Source organism: Convolutriloba macropyga, chromosome 3, assembly GCF_964194025.1.
Source record: "Convolutriloba macropyga chromosome 3, txConMacr16.3, whole genome shotgun sequence".
Lineage (NCBI taxonomy): Eukaryota > Metazoa > Xenacoelomorpha > Acoela > Convolutidae > Convolutriloba > Convolutriloba macropyga.
This window is the reverse complement of record NC_134470.1, coordinates 10195679-10212628: the sequence shown is the minus strand read 5'-3', so window position 1 is coordinate 10212628 and position 16950 is coordinate 10195679. Positions and strand designations below refer to the sequence as shown.

The window sequence follows — 16950 nt, the reverse complement described above, 5'->3', positions numbered from 1 at the left end:
ATTAAGCGGGTACGTAGATACCATTGCTCCGCGTAAAAATAATCTTTTCAGCGGCTGTCAGCCCACTTCTTACATTACTTTCAATAACAATCTCGAACCGGGTGGTGCGATGTGAAATTATTGTTGGTTATCGAATTGAAAACAGAAGTTCTGACTTCCAGAAATATTAATCCATTGCAGTTTTAATTTCACTCTGCCTAAAATACGTTCTTTGCACGTGCTTCCTTTGACAGTTAGAACGTCTCTATAGATTTAGAAAACTCTGGCTATGACGTGTTCATTGGTGATACTGACTATTTGACGCTTAGTGCGCTTTGTAATAGCTTGATGGCTTGAACCACGGTTGAATTTTTTATAGGGACCGAAGCATGATATTATTTCTTGTCTCGACTAGTTTATTGTCTAAACGAAGCAGAAGTTCACGAACAGTTTCTAAATGAGCTTATCTATTAAACCTTTTAAATTTCAAAATGCAGAAAATTTTCGTTCGTTTTTCCTGACACTTCGCGGATTGGCTAAAACGTCGTTTCATCATTAATTTTGAGGTTTTGAAGCTGAATAAAATTCTAACAAATCTATAGTCACTGTTTGCAATGAGAATTTTGCTATTCGAATTATGTAGAAGTTTGGTTTTTGCTGGCTTTGAGACTCAAAAGACACATCCAATCTTAATTTTATTTGACTCTCAGCGCTTAAACATTCTGATCTCAGTTTCTCTGACAGTTCTGCTTTTTTTCATTTTCAGTTTTAATATTACTCCTAACCAATTTCTTGGTAATGTGAAATCTTAAAAGCATTGAGATTTTTTATTCTTTTCGTTTTTTTCCAGATTTGATCCAGAATTGCTTACAAAATTTTAGTAAACATTGAGATTTTCGCTCGATGGATGCTCTTGTAGTTCTTCAGTTACACTCTCTAGTCATTGCCTTCTGCGTGCTTTTTTGTGTTTTCGGAGTTTTTTCTGGAGTTCGCTTTAGGTTAAATCATTCCGAAGAAAGAGCTGTTTTAATAACAAAAAAATATATTCGTTTGCGATATACAAAGAACATAGTCATCATTCATGTATACCGAACGAGCACCAAAAGGCTGAAAGCCTGTGTGAGGGGCCGCTTCAGAGCTTCTTTTCCCATAAGTTTTCCTTTGTTGTTACATTTTTATAAAAAGAGTAGTCAATTGTAATTACTTGTCCTAATGCTAGTGAAACTCATCATTGAACACAGTAAAATGGACCAGTAACCAAAAAAGATTATTAAAAACTTTCAAGTCTAAAAAGCAGTTGTCCATAACTTTATGAAGAAAATCATCCAAATTTTGCTTATCACAACCAATTGCTTTTTTTATTATTCTTTCGTCAAAGTTTGCCAGAACGTTTTATATATAAGTTAGAGTGATAACCGCTTTCTGTTTTGCTTAGTAAGTTTATGAATGGTAGGTAAACTTTTTAGTCTCTTTGTATCAATTAATGACTTTTTCAACTTCATTTATTTTTAGGAACCTGTTGACTGATTCATGTGGATGGGTTTGGGGCAGGATTGAAACCAGTAACTTAAATACTTCATATACGTGTAGTTCAAATATTGAAGCTGTTACGTGCTTTTTTCTTGTCGTGCAGACATCGTCCCACTTCTCTAATTGAAAAACTATTCTGAGAAAAAAACTTTGTTTTTGTAACTTTGTTAAATTGACTTGGTTGTAGTTCCATAAATCATTTCTCCACTTTGATAACGAGGTTGAACATATTGTTTAAAAATTTTTACCAGAAGACTTTTGTCTAGAAAATGGCGCGTTTGATATAAAATGTTTATGAATTTTGCGCATTCTTTTCAATAAAATTTTTATATTCTCAGAAGTCAAGTTGGTTATCGATGAGGATTCCAAGATATTTCACAACTGTTTTTGCACGATTTTCAGCGCTTTTCAAGGTGAAAGACTTGGGATCCGAATGTTCAACTTTTTTCCAACCAACATGAACTGTGTTTTTGCTTAGTTTAGAGTAAATTTGTTGTTTTTCATCCACTCTGAAATTTTATTTAGCTCTTTCAGACGACTGATTTCATGACAACCTCCAAAAAATTTTATGTCGTCGGCAAATAAGGTAATTTCACAATTTTTGACAATCGCCGGAAGATCATTGATGTACAAAAGAAAAAGAAGTGGTCCTAGAGCGAATCCCTGGGGTACACCATGTGTAATGTCTCTCATACTTGATGATTTATCGTTGAACTGCACAAACTTCTTGCGGTTCGATAGAAAAGATTGTAGCTTTCGTTCTAATGTACCTAGGAGACCATATCATTCACATTTAGCTAGGAGCAATTGATGATCGACCGTGTCGAAGGTTTTTGATAGATCAAGCAGCGTGCACTGGAATGATTTAAGCTGTTGTTTTCATTCAAGTATGCTTCAAAAGTTTCAAATTTTGCGTCGACCGTTGAACGCTTACTTAGAAAACCCAACTTCATCCCTGACTATACTTCTTGCTTTATAAAAAAATCTAAGATTCTTTTGTGCAAAAGTTTCTCAAAACTTTTACTACTGCTGGTAGTAAGGAGTTGAGTCGATAACTTCCGGCTTCATTCTTTGGTCTTTCCTTATGAATCGGCATCACTCTACCAGTTTTACGTAAATTTGAGAAACATTCTTCCTCGATGCATTTGTTGAAAAATCGACTAAGTTGTTCTGAAATTGTTGGTGACACAGTCTTGAGAAAAAGTTTGATTTTCCAAAAGTATCTAGACTTTTCTTGTTGTTCAAATGTTTGAGTTCGTTAAATATTTCTAGGTTGTCTGTTTAGCTTTGAAACATTGCTTTTTCATTCCATGGTATGCTAGATATTTCAAATTTGTTATCAAATTTGGTCCTAATTCAACAAAAAAATTAATGAGCACTGTTGCGGATATATCATTCGACGAATTATGGTTAAGGCCTATGTTCTTTTCGTTCGTCGATTTTTTCATAAACTGGAAGACTTTGCCGTTTTTGTCATTTTCTTTACAGGAAATTTTTGAGTAAGTCTCTTTATTTGATCTGAGAAATTTATTTGATCTTTAGCCTCGTCAGATTTATCATCTGAAAACTTTATCCAAAACTTGTTCTTCTTAAAGCACTGGTTTTTCGCTTCATTAGGTACCCATCTCATCCATTCATTTTTTGGTTTTAATTTTTTTGAGGTATTACTTCGTCGAGTACTTTTTTCAAAATTCGTGGCAAATTTTCTAACATATCTGAGCTAGTGGGTACAATTTTTGGGAACGAATTATTTTCAATTTTTTCTCGATTTTTGTTATTTACCAGGAGTTTTGTTTCTGTTTTTTCTACTTTTTTCTAATTTCGGCAAGTGAAACTGCCTTTTTCACTGTCTTCTTTTGTGTTGCTTTATCCTGAATCGATGATGACACTAAAATAATCTTTCGCTGATGAATTGTGATCATTCGTTTGTACAGTAATGTTTGAAAAAACTAGGTCAATTGTTGAGTTGGCTTGACTGTGACATGGGCATAAAATCTCTAGGGTTGTTCGGAAGCTCAAGTCCTAAGGAATGTAGACTTTGTATAAGATTTTGTTTTCGATCTGACTCAACCGCAATGTCTATGTTGAAATTAACACTAACAATGTGATTAATTTTGCTTTGTTCTCCAATTTCGAATTAACGATTCATAAGAATGTCAACAAATTCAAAAGCGTTATTTTTTGGTGTTTTATGTATTACAGTAATCAGAATTTTTTTTTATTTTGTAACATTTGTTTTAACAGTTAAAATCTGTAAATTTTGGTGACTAAGGTTTTTATTGGCAGTAATGAAATTGTGTTCAGTACTGAGGACTGCCACAATGCCACCTTTTTCAGATTTTCGATTGCATATTTCAATAGACTTCCATCTGCCTTGGCAGAAAATGTAAAAGTTCGAATACCCACGCAGCCATGTTTCTGTTATGATTAAAAATCGCGGCTTTATTTATAAAAGTTTAAGCTCAACATTCATCAAAATTGGCTCCTAATGGGCGAGTGTTTTGCAAGTATAACAGTTTCTCCTTGTCACGTTTTTTTGACCTAAATGCTCTATTTTTAAGGATGATCGGTTTTGGCAAACTAATTTTTCCTTATCAACATTGATGTAAAAAACATATTATCTTTCAAGAGAATTCCTAAAACGGCGTCGAAAAGTGAAGTTCAAGTCATTGTCTAATAAGCAAGGCGTTGAAATAATTCTTTTGCAGATAAAAATTTGAAAGCGGCATAAATTGACATTTCGGCCTTCTGAGTAGAATTACATCCAGCCTACATGCCAATTGTAGAACTTTATACTCGGATCGGTTTTGCTACTGTTAATTGTGCAGTGGAGTTCCCATATACTAAAAAGAACACACTTTAATTACATTCTTCCTATGTTTTAAACTTTCAACGTAGAATCGCTTTCAGTTGAAATAAATTTCTTTCAAAATTCAAATTGAAAATTTTAAAAACCTATTTGACCGTCAGAGAAAAATCACTTCCAGCTCAATCGGTTTTTTAAAACTTTTTTTTAGAGAAAGAAAAAAGATCTTTAGTGAAGAAACTTAGGAAAGGGAAAAGTAGGAGGTAGGAAGAAATATGAGATAAGTAATCGAACAACCTTTTGCGTAAAATCACATCCAGTTGCACTCTTGGCTCTTGTTTTTGAAAAAAAAGCTCTGAAGAATTTCAAACAAAAAAGTTTCATATTTAAAATTCATCAAATCAGTCACGAACAAAAAGCGTAGCAGTAGATTAAGCATCGTTTACATAACGGCAGCGTATAAGATTGCTTTTTTTTACTTTTCAAGTTTATTTGCAGATAATATAATAATTTTATTAATCTGGTTTTCCGAAAACATGTTAGCAGCTTCATAATTGCGTTTGAATGGGTTAGCACTAGTTGATGTAGCATTTCATGGTTCAACATTATTCACAAAGCCGTTTCTGATGACAGGTTTTTGCAACTTGTATATATCATCAACATTTCTCACTGGCACAAATGTTTCCTTTATATGCCGTTGGATCCATGTTATCATAACACAGATTGTAAGTCAGTTATTGACAAAAAGCCAAAGTGAACATTTTTAACAGGTGGTTCTTCAATAAAAGTTTTTTTGATTTAGATTTAAATATTATAAAAAGTAAACAGTAAAACAAAGTGATCCGCATTGACAAACATGATAGTATCACCTCTCAAGAATTTCGTATCACCTCTTGAGTAATCACCTCTAACGAATTTCGTTTTCAGCGATTAACCAAATTTGTGACTATTACGTTCCGCTTAGGTGTAGGTTTTCACGCACAACTTGCCAATAATCCATAGAATCCACGATCCGCCACATTTAGATGCTAACGAATGGAGACAAATTTTGACATGCTTCAAAACGAACTCAGCCAATACTTTTAAAAATTTTATCAGGTTAGCCGCTGAATAAATTCCTGATAAATAGATTAAAAGAAGAACTTTAAAGTAGGCGCCAACCTGGAAGATTTTTTTTGCTATTGCAAGTAGTGCAGCCACATTTCTGTTGATTGACCTCATGTTCAACTCGAAACTAACGCAAAAAAGGTGCGAAGATGACGCCAGTGTAGTAGAAACATTGGAGAACCTACTAAACTTTGTCACGTATATATTCCAATCAAGATGAGCAATTTGGATATTTAGTGAATGCGCCTATTTGTAGACTGATCGTAATAGACCACCCAAAATGAAATCCAGGAGTCGTAAAATTTTGAGAAGAACCGATGCTGACATTGTTGATGGTTGTCCTGGTTTGGGATCAATCTTCATAAAACTTGATGACGAAAATCCAAATTTTTCAAATTCGCTGCATGAACTGCGAAAAAATTGCAGAAAAGTGACCAAATAACAAAAACTCGCGTTCCATAGCAGGTGTAGAGCCAAAAAGTGGGTTTCTGGATAAGACAGCTGCTTAAGCTGGAAACTGTTTCTTAGACGTAGAGAAACTTACTCAAAATATTTTCTGCAATTGCTCTTAGACTCCATTGTAAAACAACATGGGCTACACTGCGTTGCTCGCCGATATGGATTTGCTTGGGGGTAGAGATCTCGCGAATTTCTGCCTTATTCAAAGTAGAATCACTCCATTCGATACGAACACTTTTTTCATAGAATGGCAATTTGCATAAAAGATACTTCGCAAGTTATCTGAAGAAAAACTTTAGGTGACCATTTTGGCGTCAGGAAACGAAGCTTCGAACTAACTCTCTGCCATGCATCTGAAGCACTACTGCTTCTTGTTGACATTGGAACTCCGTGACGGCTGGGTTTATTAGGTAAATTCTTGAAGACCAAAAAATAACTATCGACCTTCGTGGGAAAAAGTTAATACTAACCCATAACAATGATGTCAGAAAAGCAACTATGCATACATAAATACTTTTTCTGAGATAGTGTATAACGTATGTCATTATGTAGAAGTCAAGCCATCAGTTCAGATGTCAGAAGACAAAATTTGCTGCAAAAAATTTATTATCACTGATTAAAACGTTTAAATTGACATCAAAGTAATTAACCTGTGCGGATCCAGATTCGGCAGAACCCTCTTTGACTTAAATTAACTTTTTGCATTGGACAAATAATGTCCAAAAGAAGCCAAAGAAGCCCAAAAACATTGGGCGTTTAAAAAGTTTGAAAAGTCGACAACGCGTTCTAAAAATTGAAAAAGTACTGTTTTTTTGTGTATTTCTGCGTAGGATGTGCTTGGCCGTGTTCGGCATGCACTAAAAAGTATTTAGCAAGAAAAAAACCAAAAAGACGACATCTACTTGGACGAAATAACATAAATTCACTCAAACACAAATTTCTCACGCCTACAGGGGCAAAATTATGTCTTACATGCTGCCGTGGTTTTAAACACGCAAACTATATTGAAAATACCGTTAGTTTGGGTTTGTGAGAGGGAAAAATTGACATCTAATGAAAGTAAAAGCTTACAGGTTGCAGTAAAATTAACATATAAATCTATAGTTTATACCCACAGAAAACTTTCATATGCTGCTGTAATGTTTCACAGTGACTGCCGACAGTTCCGTCCATTTGATAAATCTTACACCTTTTTTCTTTTGTTTTGTTCCGTGGCCCTCAAAATTTGCCTTTGTTCGAATTTTTTACACTTCTTTCTTTGAAACATTTCACTAACTGCTCCTTGTGACACTTTTTGAGTTCTTCATACCAGTACAAAAAATTCTTGCCATTTAAAACTAGGATTTGCTCCAATATGTCAATCGGTTGTAAAGGAGCGTGCGAATATCAAAGATTTTGATATTTCTAGAGGTTTACGTGTTATTATTGTAAATAGTTGTCGAATTTTGGGATCAGTCTTTGGCACTGAATATTTGCGGGAATCCTCCCTAGTAATTTTATAACAAAAATTTTCCAACCTGTTTCAGAAACTGGGAAAATTGCAAAAACATTACCTGAAATTGCCTGCTCAATTCACTTGAGCTTTTCTTTGGCAAACAATTCCTAACGCTCAGAACTTTTTTTCCTTATGGAGAGAAAACTATACAAAAAAATAATTCAATACCATATTTTTTCTATACAACCCTAACCAATGACGCAATCCAGTTGCGTTCGCTACAACCCGAAAAATTAGACTCAACTACAGAGAACCAGTGGAAAAAAACACTGGCTGAAATGCATCGCCCGCTTTTGATGAGCCTATGTGAATAAAGGAAAACATTACGCTAGAACCCACCCGTCACTGCGTTGCCACTGAAGCGGTACAGTTCTATATTGAAAAAATTGGAATTGAGAAACGGATTGTGCATTCGATAGACTCTTGAAGAGAAAACTTCACCTATCGGCTTTCTTGTGGGACAAATTTTACACTTACCTATTCCCTCGAGTGTGCAAAGCGTGGCTATAGCCATATTCGCCAAAAAGAAAATTGGTTCTTCGCAAAAATAATCATGACGTCTGCTATGACGTCGAAGTTGAGCCATCACTTCATTTGCTAGAAGCTGAAAGCGTTCACAAGAAATGTTCTAGCAGTGCTGAAAACCCTCAACAACACAAACTATATAACAACTAAAAACAGAAATATCTTAAAGCATCGACGACGCATACTGGGACGCACTAACATACATTTGTACAAAATTAGAGTTTGCACCCCTAAGCAACCCATTTACTGCTCGCAAAAACACCCGGCATAAAACTAAAAACAACAGACGCATAACCAGGGCAGCTTTAAGGGCTAGCAGAGGTTGACAAAGAAAACACACCAATGCACGTCGTTTTAACAGTTACGGGAAGTCCTTACCACAAATTAAACTCTTTTTATTCATTTTTGACCATTTTTTGAAAAGGTACAACGAGTTAACGTCGAAATTTCAAGTCTGTCAGCAAGACAAAAAACTTAAAATTATTGAGCGTGAGGCGATTGAGCAAACTGTCTATCTAGATGTTAAAACTCATATATTAATGTTCCTGTCTGAAAAGCTATAAATGGGGCTCTGCGATAATTTTACTTCAGTTACACTCCCCCAGTCAACCGATATTGGAAGATCGACACATAAGCTTGTAGTCAAAATAGCAGACACGCAAGTTTATTTTAAAAGTAGTGGTAACTGGTAATCTCAAAAAGAGGGTTAGCCAAGGGTGCTTCCTAGAATTTATCTTGGCCGATATTCTCCAGATGATTTTCTATGTAATGAGGATGAGATGAGCTCTGGAGAAACAAAACTTCCAACCCAAATTGACCTGTTTGTCATAAAAAATAGTTTGAAATAGCAAGGCAGTAAAATGCGAGCAAAGTGAGGATTGTATCACAAAAATGTCCAAATTTATGGTAAGCCGCAAAACGAAAAAATTGAGGATGTTGTTTGGAAATGATTTTGATGTGAAAATACATCAAATGATAACCGAACTAGGAAACGATAACTTTTAAAATGATATGCAGATAACTTTATTTGCACAATAAAAGACCAACCAAATTATTGTCCTCAACTAAAAATTAATTCGGTTAAAAATTTTGTCAAAACATTGGCAAAATGAATGCAAACGTAAACTAATTTAACGGAATATGGCAGTCTGCTTTCATGAAAAAAATTCTTCTGTATATTTTACCAAAATCCAACAGAAAAAGGAAGAACTCCAAACTTCGGTAGCGGCTTACCACTCCAATATCAAAAACTCATCTAGAGAGTAGAATCCATAAGTTTTTTGCTTTAGAAGCAACAGGAAAATTTCTGACGAGGCCCTAAAGTTCATCAGAAAACATTTAGAGAAAAAATCAAAATCAAGAAAATTGGTCGTCAGGCATTATAAAGCAGTTAATTAGAAAAATTTTGGGTAACTCTATAAAGTTCTAAAAAAGCAAATAAACTAAGCTGAACCTGAAGAAGACTCCCACACTTTTCAACAATATAGAGTTCATTAAATCGTCAGACTAAAAGAAGAACAACAGAATAAGACGGACCTCACACTGATCTACATGAAAAAAAGATTAAAAAACTACTTAGCATCCATGAACTCTAGTTTCGATGAGCATATAAAATTGCACGTGCCTAAAAACAAATCTGCAGGTAATGCAACATTAACGCCGTTGTGCAATTTTTCAGTAATTTACCCACGCGGATGACAGAGCATCAAAAACAAGTCAGCAGGTAAGTGAGTCTGGTGGCACTTCACGCGTTTTTGAGTGATTGGCGTGTAACTGAGCAATGCAAAGTGCCACAGAAACTCATGACTCTCGACTCTCGAAGCAATACACATAGCCAAAAGGCCATTGGTAAACATTGGAGGCTTTGAGAATGCCGTTAATTCCTTGATATCTGCGTTTAAAAACAGGGATTTGGATGTGCTTTGCTTATCGACGCAGAAAACGCTTTGAAACGGCTCAACGATCATCTTGCTCTAATAAAGACCGAAAAACTATGCCCCCTTTTTTTCCCGTACGTAATCCATATCGTAAGCTAACAATTGAACAGTAACATTTCTTATTACCTTTTCATTAACAAACGAACCATACTCTCAGGAATATATAATGCCTTGCAATGTCGATGTATGGAAGAGCAGCTATCTCCATAATTTAGGTTCTCGAGGATTGCTTCACAGTTCAAAAAAACTATGAGGACGATGGTAACGCTGACAGCTCTATAGATAAACTGAAAACACTTTTTGACTCATTGAAAACACCAGATACTGTTTTTGAAAAAGAATAGCACATCTTTTAGAACATCTTTTTGAAAAAGCACAGCAGATTTATGTTCTCAATAAAGAGCGAATAGTTGACGGCTCTAGAGTAATTAGTAGTACAATAATTTCTGATGATGCAGAAAATATGTTTGTAGGGAAATCACTTATAGAGACGAAATCGTTGTTTAAAAATTTGGTCTTTCATGTCAACATTTCACCTCAAAATGTTCATAAATAGTTCAAATCTCTGGTTCAACATAAATTGAACTTCTTAGTTAGTATAATACCTGTAAATGAAGGTTTTTTAAATGGAAGTGAGAAATCAATCAATGCTGAGCGTTTATCTAAACTACAAAAGATTCCGAACTACAATAAAAAAAACCGGAATATCTTTTTGTTGCCGCTAATTAGAGGTGGTCTGAACATCTTTAAATCTGAACACGGTTTTACAAAATATGAACGTTGAGTTCAACTGTTAAATCCTTTATCTCCATCTCTGTCCGAAGCTGAACTAGAGCAACAACAAACCATACATGAAATAAAAAAAAGAAGATGGAGATTGATATCAAAGCCAAAAAGACTAGAATTAAGAGCTAAATAAAAATGAAATTTGCTCACTTGATCTAGTTAATTTGAAAAAGCATCAAGGTGGTTGAACGGTATGCCATTGAAGCGATATCAGTTTGACCTAACCAAAATCATGTTTCGTGATGACATTGCCTTTCGTTATTTTTTGAACTCTGTAAAGATGTCAACTTTATGCGCTTGCAATGAAAACTTCCCACGTGCAACATTCCCTTCCACTGTCTGAAAGGATTTGGCACACTGACATTATGAACTGGACTGTTCCTTTGCAACTTTGGTAGGTGATGTTTTTCATAATGTCGGGGTCTAACCTCTTCTTCAACCGTTACAAGGAGAAATCTTTGCTCCTAATCAAACGACAACTGATCATGCAAAATTTGATACATAATCTAACGGACTTTGGGAACCCAGGTTCCTTAAAACATATTCGAATGTTCCCAAATTGCTTAAAACATATTTGATTTCCAAATCGCTAGACAAGATGCCCTGAAAGCAGTAGGGAAGCATACCAGTATCATGAATATATTAATAAAAAAATACGAACAAAGAAAAGTTTACGTTAAAAAAACAATCTTTTGCCCACCTGTCTTTGCACGCACTGGAGGAGCTGGCTAATCAACTTCAAAAGCGCTGAAACAATTGGCATCGAAGCTCTCCGCGAAAAGAGGACAGCCTTGACAGATCATTTCTAAGTACAAAAATCAGCTTTGCTCTCCTTACGACATCCGTGTTCTGCATTCGAGGCTGGAAAACACATGCGAAACTGTTGATGCTTCAATGGGGAGTATGCCTGAAGTAAAGAGGCGGTTTGTTTGACTGGCTTACGTTCGCCATTACCTGGCTTTGTTCTAATACCTTCTGTCTTATTGAATACTGATCTTTATGTCAATAAAATTGAGCAGTGAAATAAAATCACATGTCATTGGTGTCAAAGACCAACTGACAAAAGAATAGTACTGAATTTTTGCAGCTGTGTACTGCTTCAACATAAAAAATGTGATTCAAAGGGCGGTTCACAAGATTTCAACGCAATATCTAATTGGTTGGCCTTCGATCAGGCGCTTGAAATGAAGACATGCTGGACCTAAAGTCAGCATACAGATGGTCTTCAAAAAGAGTGAACCAGACCTTAGAAAAGATAATAAATAACAGCAAAGATTTATCGAAAACAAAATCAAAAGGGCATCACAAAAGCAACACTAGATCTCATGATATAAACAACAATTTTTCTATTATACAGAGTCAACCTTACTCAAAACTTTGCAAGCAAATTGAAGAAACTTTAAGACTTGCAAGTGGATTTTTAACTCGAAAATTAAGATCATGCTTCCCCACCCTAAAATCATTTTTCGATAGAGACCTGAAATCCCACGTGGTTTATGAGATAAAATGTAATGGATGAGGATCCATTTTTGTTGGGTAGACAAGCCGGCATGTTACCACTAGGATATCAGAACATCTAAATAAGGATTCACAGGTGGGTCAACATCTTGTTGAATGTGGTGGCTCCACGAATGACATTGAGTGGAAAATCCTGGATGCCTGTCGCGCAGTAGAGAAACTAATTGCCATCGAAGCTTATGGACAAATTCGGAATTACCTTAGAAATATTAAAGAAATTGATGACGGCTGTAAATATGAGTGTAAATAGGCTAAATATAGTATAAATGAAAAAATTTGTGATAAAATTTTAAAAAGATAGTTCCTAAAAGTGTTTCAATTGTGGTCTCATACAAATGTAAATACATACTCATTGTGTCCTCTAACAATTTGTGAAACAGTTTTAACAAGACGATGAACGTAAAGTTCGAAAACTTTTGTTTTAAATATCATAATTAATTTCAATTTGACAAATAAGTTTCTTCAACATTTGTGTATATATTTTTATAGATTTGAACAATACGAAATGCTTTATAAAGTGCTGGGAGGGCACCGGACCAGCCAATATTCAACCATATGATTTTATTCAGTACCTCAAATCTTCTAAAGTTTCTCGAGCAGAATGTTTGAACTGTTAGATTATGATTTTGGGTCTTCTCATCATGGCTCCTACACCTGTGCACCAAAATTATTGCACCCACTGTGTTATATTGACCATAGTGAGGAATGAGATACGTTATATGCTCACTAATCTGGTAGGGAGGGGGGGGGGGCTTATCGATTTTAGCAGTGAGAATTTAAGCCCTGCTGTAATAATTTTAATCTTAGTGGTAGGTATATTTCTGCACATAGTACTGTATTATGAAAAGCAGTTCACGATATTTTTAAAATACTGTTTCAGGTTCCAGAAAAATGGGCAGATTTTTCCACATCCGAAATTGGCCTGATGCATGGCTCGTTCTTTTGGGGATATCTCCTCACGCAAGTTCCTGGAGGTGTCCTGGCTCAGAAATTTAGACCAAACAAGTGAGTGCTTAAAATGAAGCTACATTTGCCAGTTTGTGCTTTTGTCTCTTGGATCTTTTCCGTTTGTGCCCCCCCAGTACGTTATGCGCCCCCCAGTTACAGAGCACGTGCCATTACATAGTAAATCATTATGTAAAAATATGGCACGTGCGTCTGGGGGGTGCAAATAATATGCGCCCACTAAGCTGGGGGGGGGGGGGGCACAAACGGAAAAGATCCTGTCTCTTTTTTTACATATCAAGATGCTCCTGCCAAAAATTAATCTAAAACTATGATTAACGAAATTTTTTTCGCTTCAGAATTTTTGCAACTGCTTTGATTGGGACGTCATGTCTGAATCTACTGGTGCCGAGTGCACTTCAAATATCATCAGTGCTCGTCATGATTATCCGATTCTTCCAAGGACTAGTTGAAGGTGGAACCTACCCTTCATGTCACGGAATATGGAGCAAGTGGGCCCCGCCTCTGGAGAGAAGTCGATTGGCAACCATCGCTTTCAGCGGTTGGTACATTATGTGAAACTGACCGCTAAGTTTAAGTCGACTATCTCAAGTTTGGAAGGAAAAATGAGAGAAAAGTTGGAAGTTATGCAAAAGTGGGATCTGTATTTATGGGTAAATCGGAAAACTGAAACTTCGGACAGTATAAAAGGCAAGAAACGTGCTACGCAAAGCAATACAAAAGGAAGCAGCATTTCGATTACATCTTAGAAGAGAGATATATTTTATACCTCTTCCCAGGCAGTTCTCGTTCTGAGCGTTAACTGGGTAGTTTACGTCTCTGAGCTAAAAAGAACACTGAATTTCCTGAAACGTTGGCAATGATAATAACAGTTAGAGGCAGTGTAAGAACTTTGCTTTTTATTCAATATACAGCACCGTAACGTAGTTTGATTAATTGTAAAAAAAACTTTTATAAAATTTTTTGTTCTAAAGGCAGTTAAAGGGATTTGTGTGTCTCAATATTAATAAAATTTTATAAAGGGCAGAATTATTTTAGGCTCTTATGGTGGCGTTGTCCTGGGAATGATCCTTAGCGGCTACTTAACACAGTTCATCGGATGGGCAGCTCCCTTCTATTTTTATGGTGAGCTACAGCTATAGAATGGATTTGTTTCCATCTGTGCCCCCCACCAGTACCTTATGCACCCCCAGTTACAGAGCACGTGTCATTACACAGTAAATTATTGTAAAAGTATTGCACATGCGTCGATGGGGGGTGCAAGCAGTATGCGCGCACTAAACGGGGGGGGGGGGGGGATAAACGGTAAAGATCGAAACAAAATAAATAACTTAATGGTTCTTCAAATTATTTTTGATGTCGATAGTCAGCTGAATTCAAGTTCTTATATACAATGGCAGAAGTTGAAATGCTAAGAACTTCGGACATTTTAAAAATTGTATGGGAGTGCTTTCAGTATAGGTAACGCGATTCTGATGAATTCACTGTAAAAATCTGGCATTCGTCAGGAACCGTTTAGTGGTTGAAGACGTAAGTAAGAATTTTGGCAGTGACTAGCAGAGTCACGTTACCTCGTTTAACACAAACTTAGCCAGCTTAAAAATCTGGCAATATTTAGGGAAATCTGGCAGTCCGAAATCTAGCCCGACATTTTGAAACTTAGAGGATTTGTTGAAAATTAATATGATGTTCAAAAAATGACAAGTCGTACTAATTAGTGCTCACTCCGGCAAGTACTTGTGGCAAATGTTTAATTTTTTTTTAAAGGACGTTCTTGCTTCTCTTGTAACCCATTTGAGGAGCATGTGTTTCAAAAATTGAAGGGGCAATTTGTTAGAACTTTTTTTCTCAGTTCATCAGTTATTTTCAATTAAATAGGAAGTTTTCATTTTATATTAAGTATGTTTGAAGGTTATGCAGGGGTTTGACCCTCAAAATTAACGTTACGATCAATATCTGTTCTGAAATGGTAAACCGTTTTCAGCAATGGTGGGCCTTGTCTGGTCTGCACTGTGGTGTGTGCTGAGTTCATCCACCCCAGCTGGCAATAGGTACATCACAGAGGGAGAAAAGAACTACATCGAAGAGAGATTGGCTGAGGGGGGAGTCTACATAACAGGACCTAGAGTGAGTTTGAGTTATATCAAAAATTAATCATAATTTTTCGATGCCTGTCCGAAAGAATTCATTTTTTTATTTTCAAGGTTTTTCAAAGTATCTGGTTTTTAATCGCAAAGTTGTGGTTCGATTCCTACGTCGTATGATTGAACCGAAATTTCAGCAAGCTGTGGTACCGATGGTCTATCAAATAGCCAAGGAAAATTAATTGAGATAAACCAATAACGCCCGACTACTGACGTCTATTGAATTAGGTAAATAAAATTCGATACTGCAATTGCTGGACGTATTCCTAGATTCTCAGCTCATTAATTGCTCTCTAACGAAGTTTATCGCAATTATAGTTGTCCTGCTGTTCTTGTTCTATGCATTTTTTTCCGCACTACCGACCTTTCGTCTGATGCTTGTAAGAAGTTTTTACAGAATTATGAGTTATAATCGACAAATTTTGATAGTGCCTCTCATTTTAAGCTTCTTTGGTGCAGTCTGATAATCGAACGGCAACATCAAATGGTAAATAGCGTCAAATCTTGAATAACAAGAATATAAGGATGTTTTTGGTATTATCGCTTGTTTAAATAATTAAAAAGTTTCAGCTCAGTGAACAAATTTATTTTATCATGCGCGGCGTGTCAAAAGTAGTTTCTGAAATTTCAACTCCATCAGCCAAATTGATTATTTAAAGTTTAATAGCACGCAGAAGTGCTTTTGGGGACTTTTTGGCCATGTTTTTTGACCGGATAAAATTTTCCGATATTTCTGTCACTTTGTCGTTTAAGAAGTTCCTATCTTCTACAGTGCTGTTCCCTCCTTTCTATTCTTTCGAGTAGGTACTTTTGATATTATTTTGCATTTTTATATCAATTTCAAGTTGTTTTTGTGTGAGAAAAGTGATGAGGTTTAGTAAAGTTCTGTCCTGCTCTGTATTTTGATTTTTTAAACTATTTTAAATTGCTCTCTAACAAAATTTGTGGCATTTATTTCCCACTTTTGGTCTTTTTAATGCTTTTTTTGATGTGACCAAAGATTTTTTCTGACCTTTTCTGTCGACACTGCTGTGTTATGTTTTGTCTTTTTTAGTCATTGTGTTTCGTAGGTTATTTTCGGAAAAATATGAATGTTTGACTAACCAGTTTTTGAAAGTACAGAGAATTTTGTTTTCTCAATACTTTGTTTTTTTAACCTTTAATTCGCGTTTTCAATAGCATTTTTGATGCGTCCGGCATTTTCAATAGAATTTTAGTTGTCAAAAAATGTTGTCTTTTGCTCTTTGTTTTTTTTTTCATTGTTTGTTATCTATCTTGTAAGTCATTTAATGTGTTTTGTTGTGATTAATTGTTTTGAAGTCACATCTTTGTGTAGAAATATTTAATAATCAGATTTTAAAGTAGATTGCCTTATAAAATAATAATTTTATTCAAGTTTCAATTAAATAGAGTTAATAATTCGTTGGTTAAATGTACGCAATTTGTTAAGTACGAGCAAGGTCAAAAGCTAAGAAAATGCTATTAACCGATGAAGTCCACTCATAAAGTCATTGTGAATCAGTTCATTTTTGGCCAATATAACAGCTTTTTAGAGGTGCCTTGACAACCAATTTCAGCATTTCAATTTTTGGTAGTGGAAGTGGTGGGTCCACTCTTTTTTTTAGTAACTATCCTTAGATCGTGGACCAGACCTGAAGTTTCAAAAAGTGATGAACGTGTGAAGCCCAATGGGCGTTA

At 35.5% G+C, this 16950-nt stretch overlaps 1 protein-coding gene across 3 annotated transcripts in view; it reads left to right on the top strand.

Annotated features, from left to right (window-relative positions):
• The window catches only part of LOC142335921 (vesicular glutamate transporter 1-like), a 93867-nt gene that overhangs the window by 68890 nt on the left and 8027 nt on the right, over nucleotides 1–16950 (top strand). For all 3 annotated transcript variants that reach the window (XM_075384306.1, XM_075384305.1, XM_075384307.1), the window contains exons 4-7: nucleotides 13023–13147; nucleotides 13447–13649; nucleotides 14147–14233; nucleotides 15093–15235. In XM_075384306.1, the coding sequence (XP_075240421.1) occupies nucleotides 13023–13147; nucleotides 13447–13649; nucleotides 14147–14233; nucleotides 15093–15235 (558 nt within the window). The remainder of the gene's footprint in view (nucleotides 1–13022; nucleotides 13148–13446; nucleotides 13650–14146; nucleotides 14234–15092; nucleotides 15236–16950) is intronic.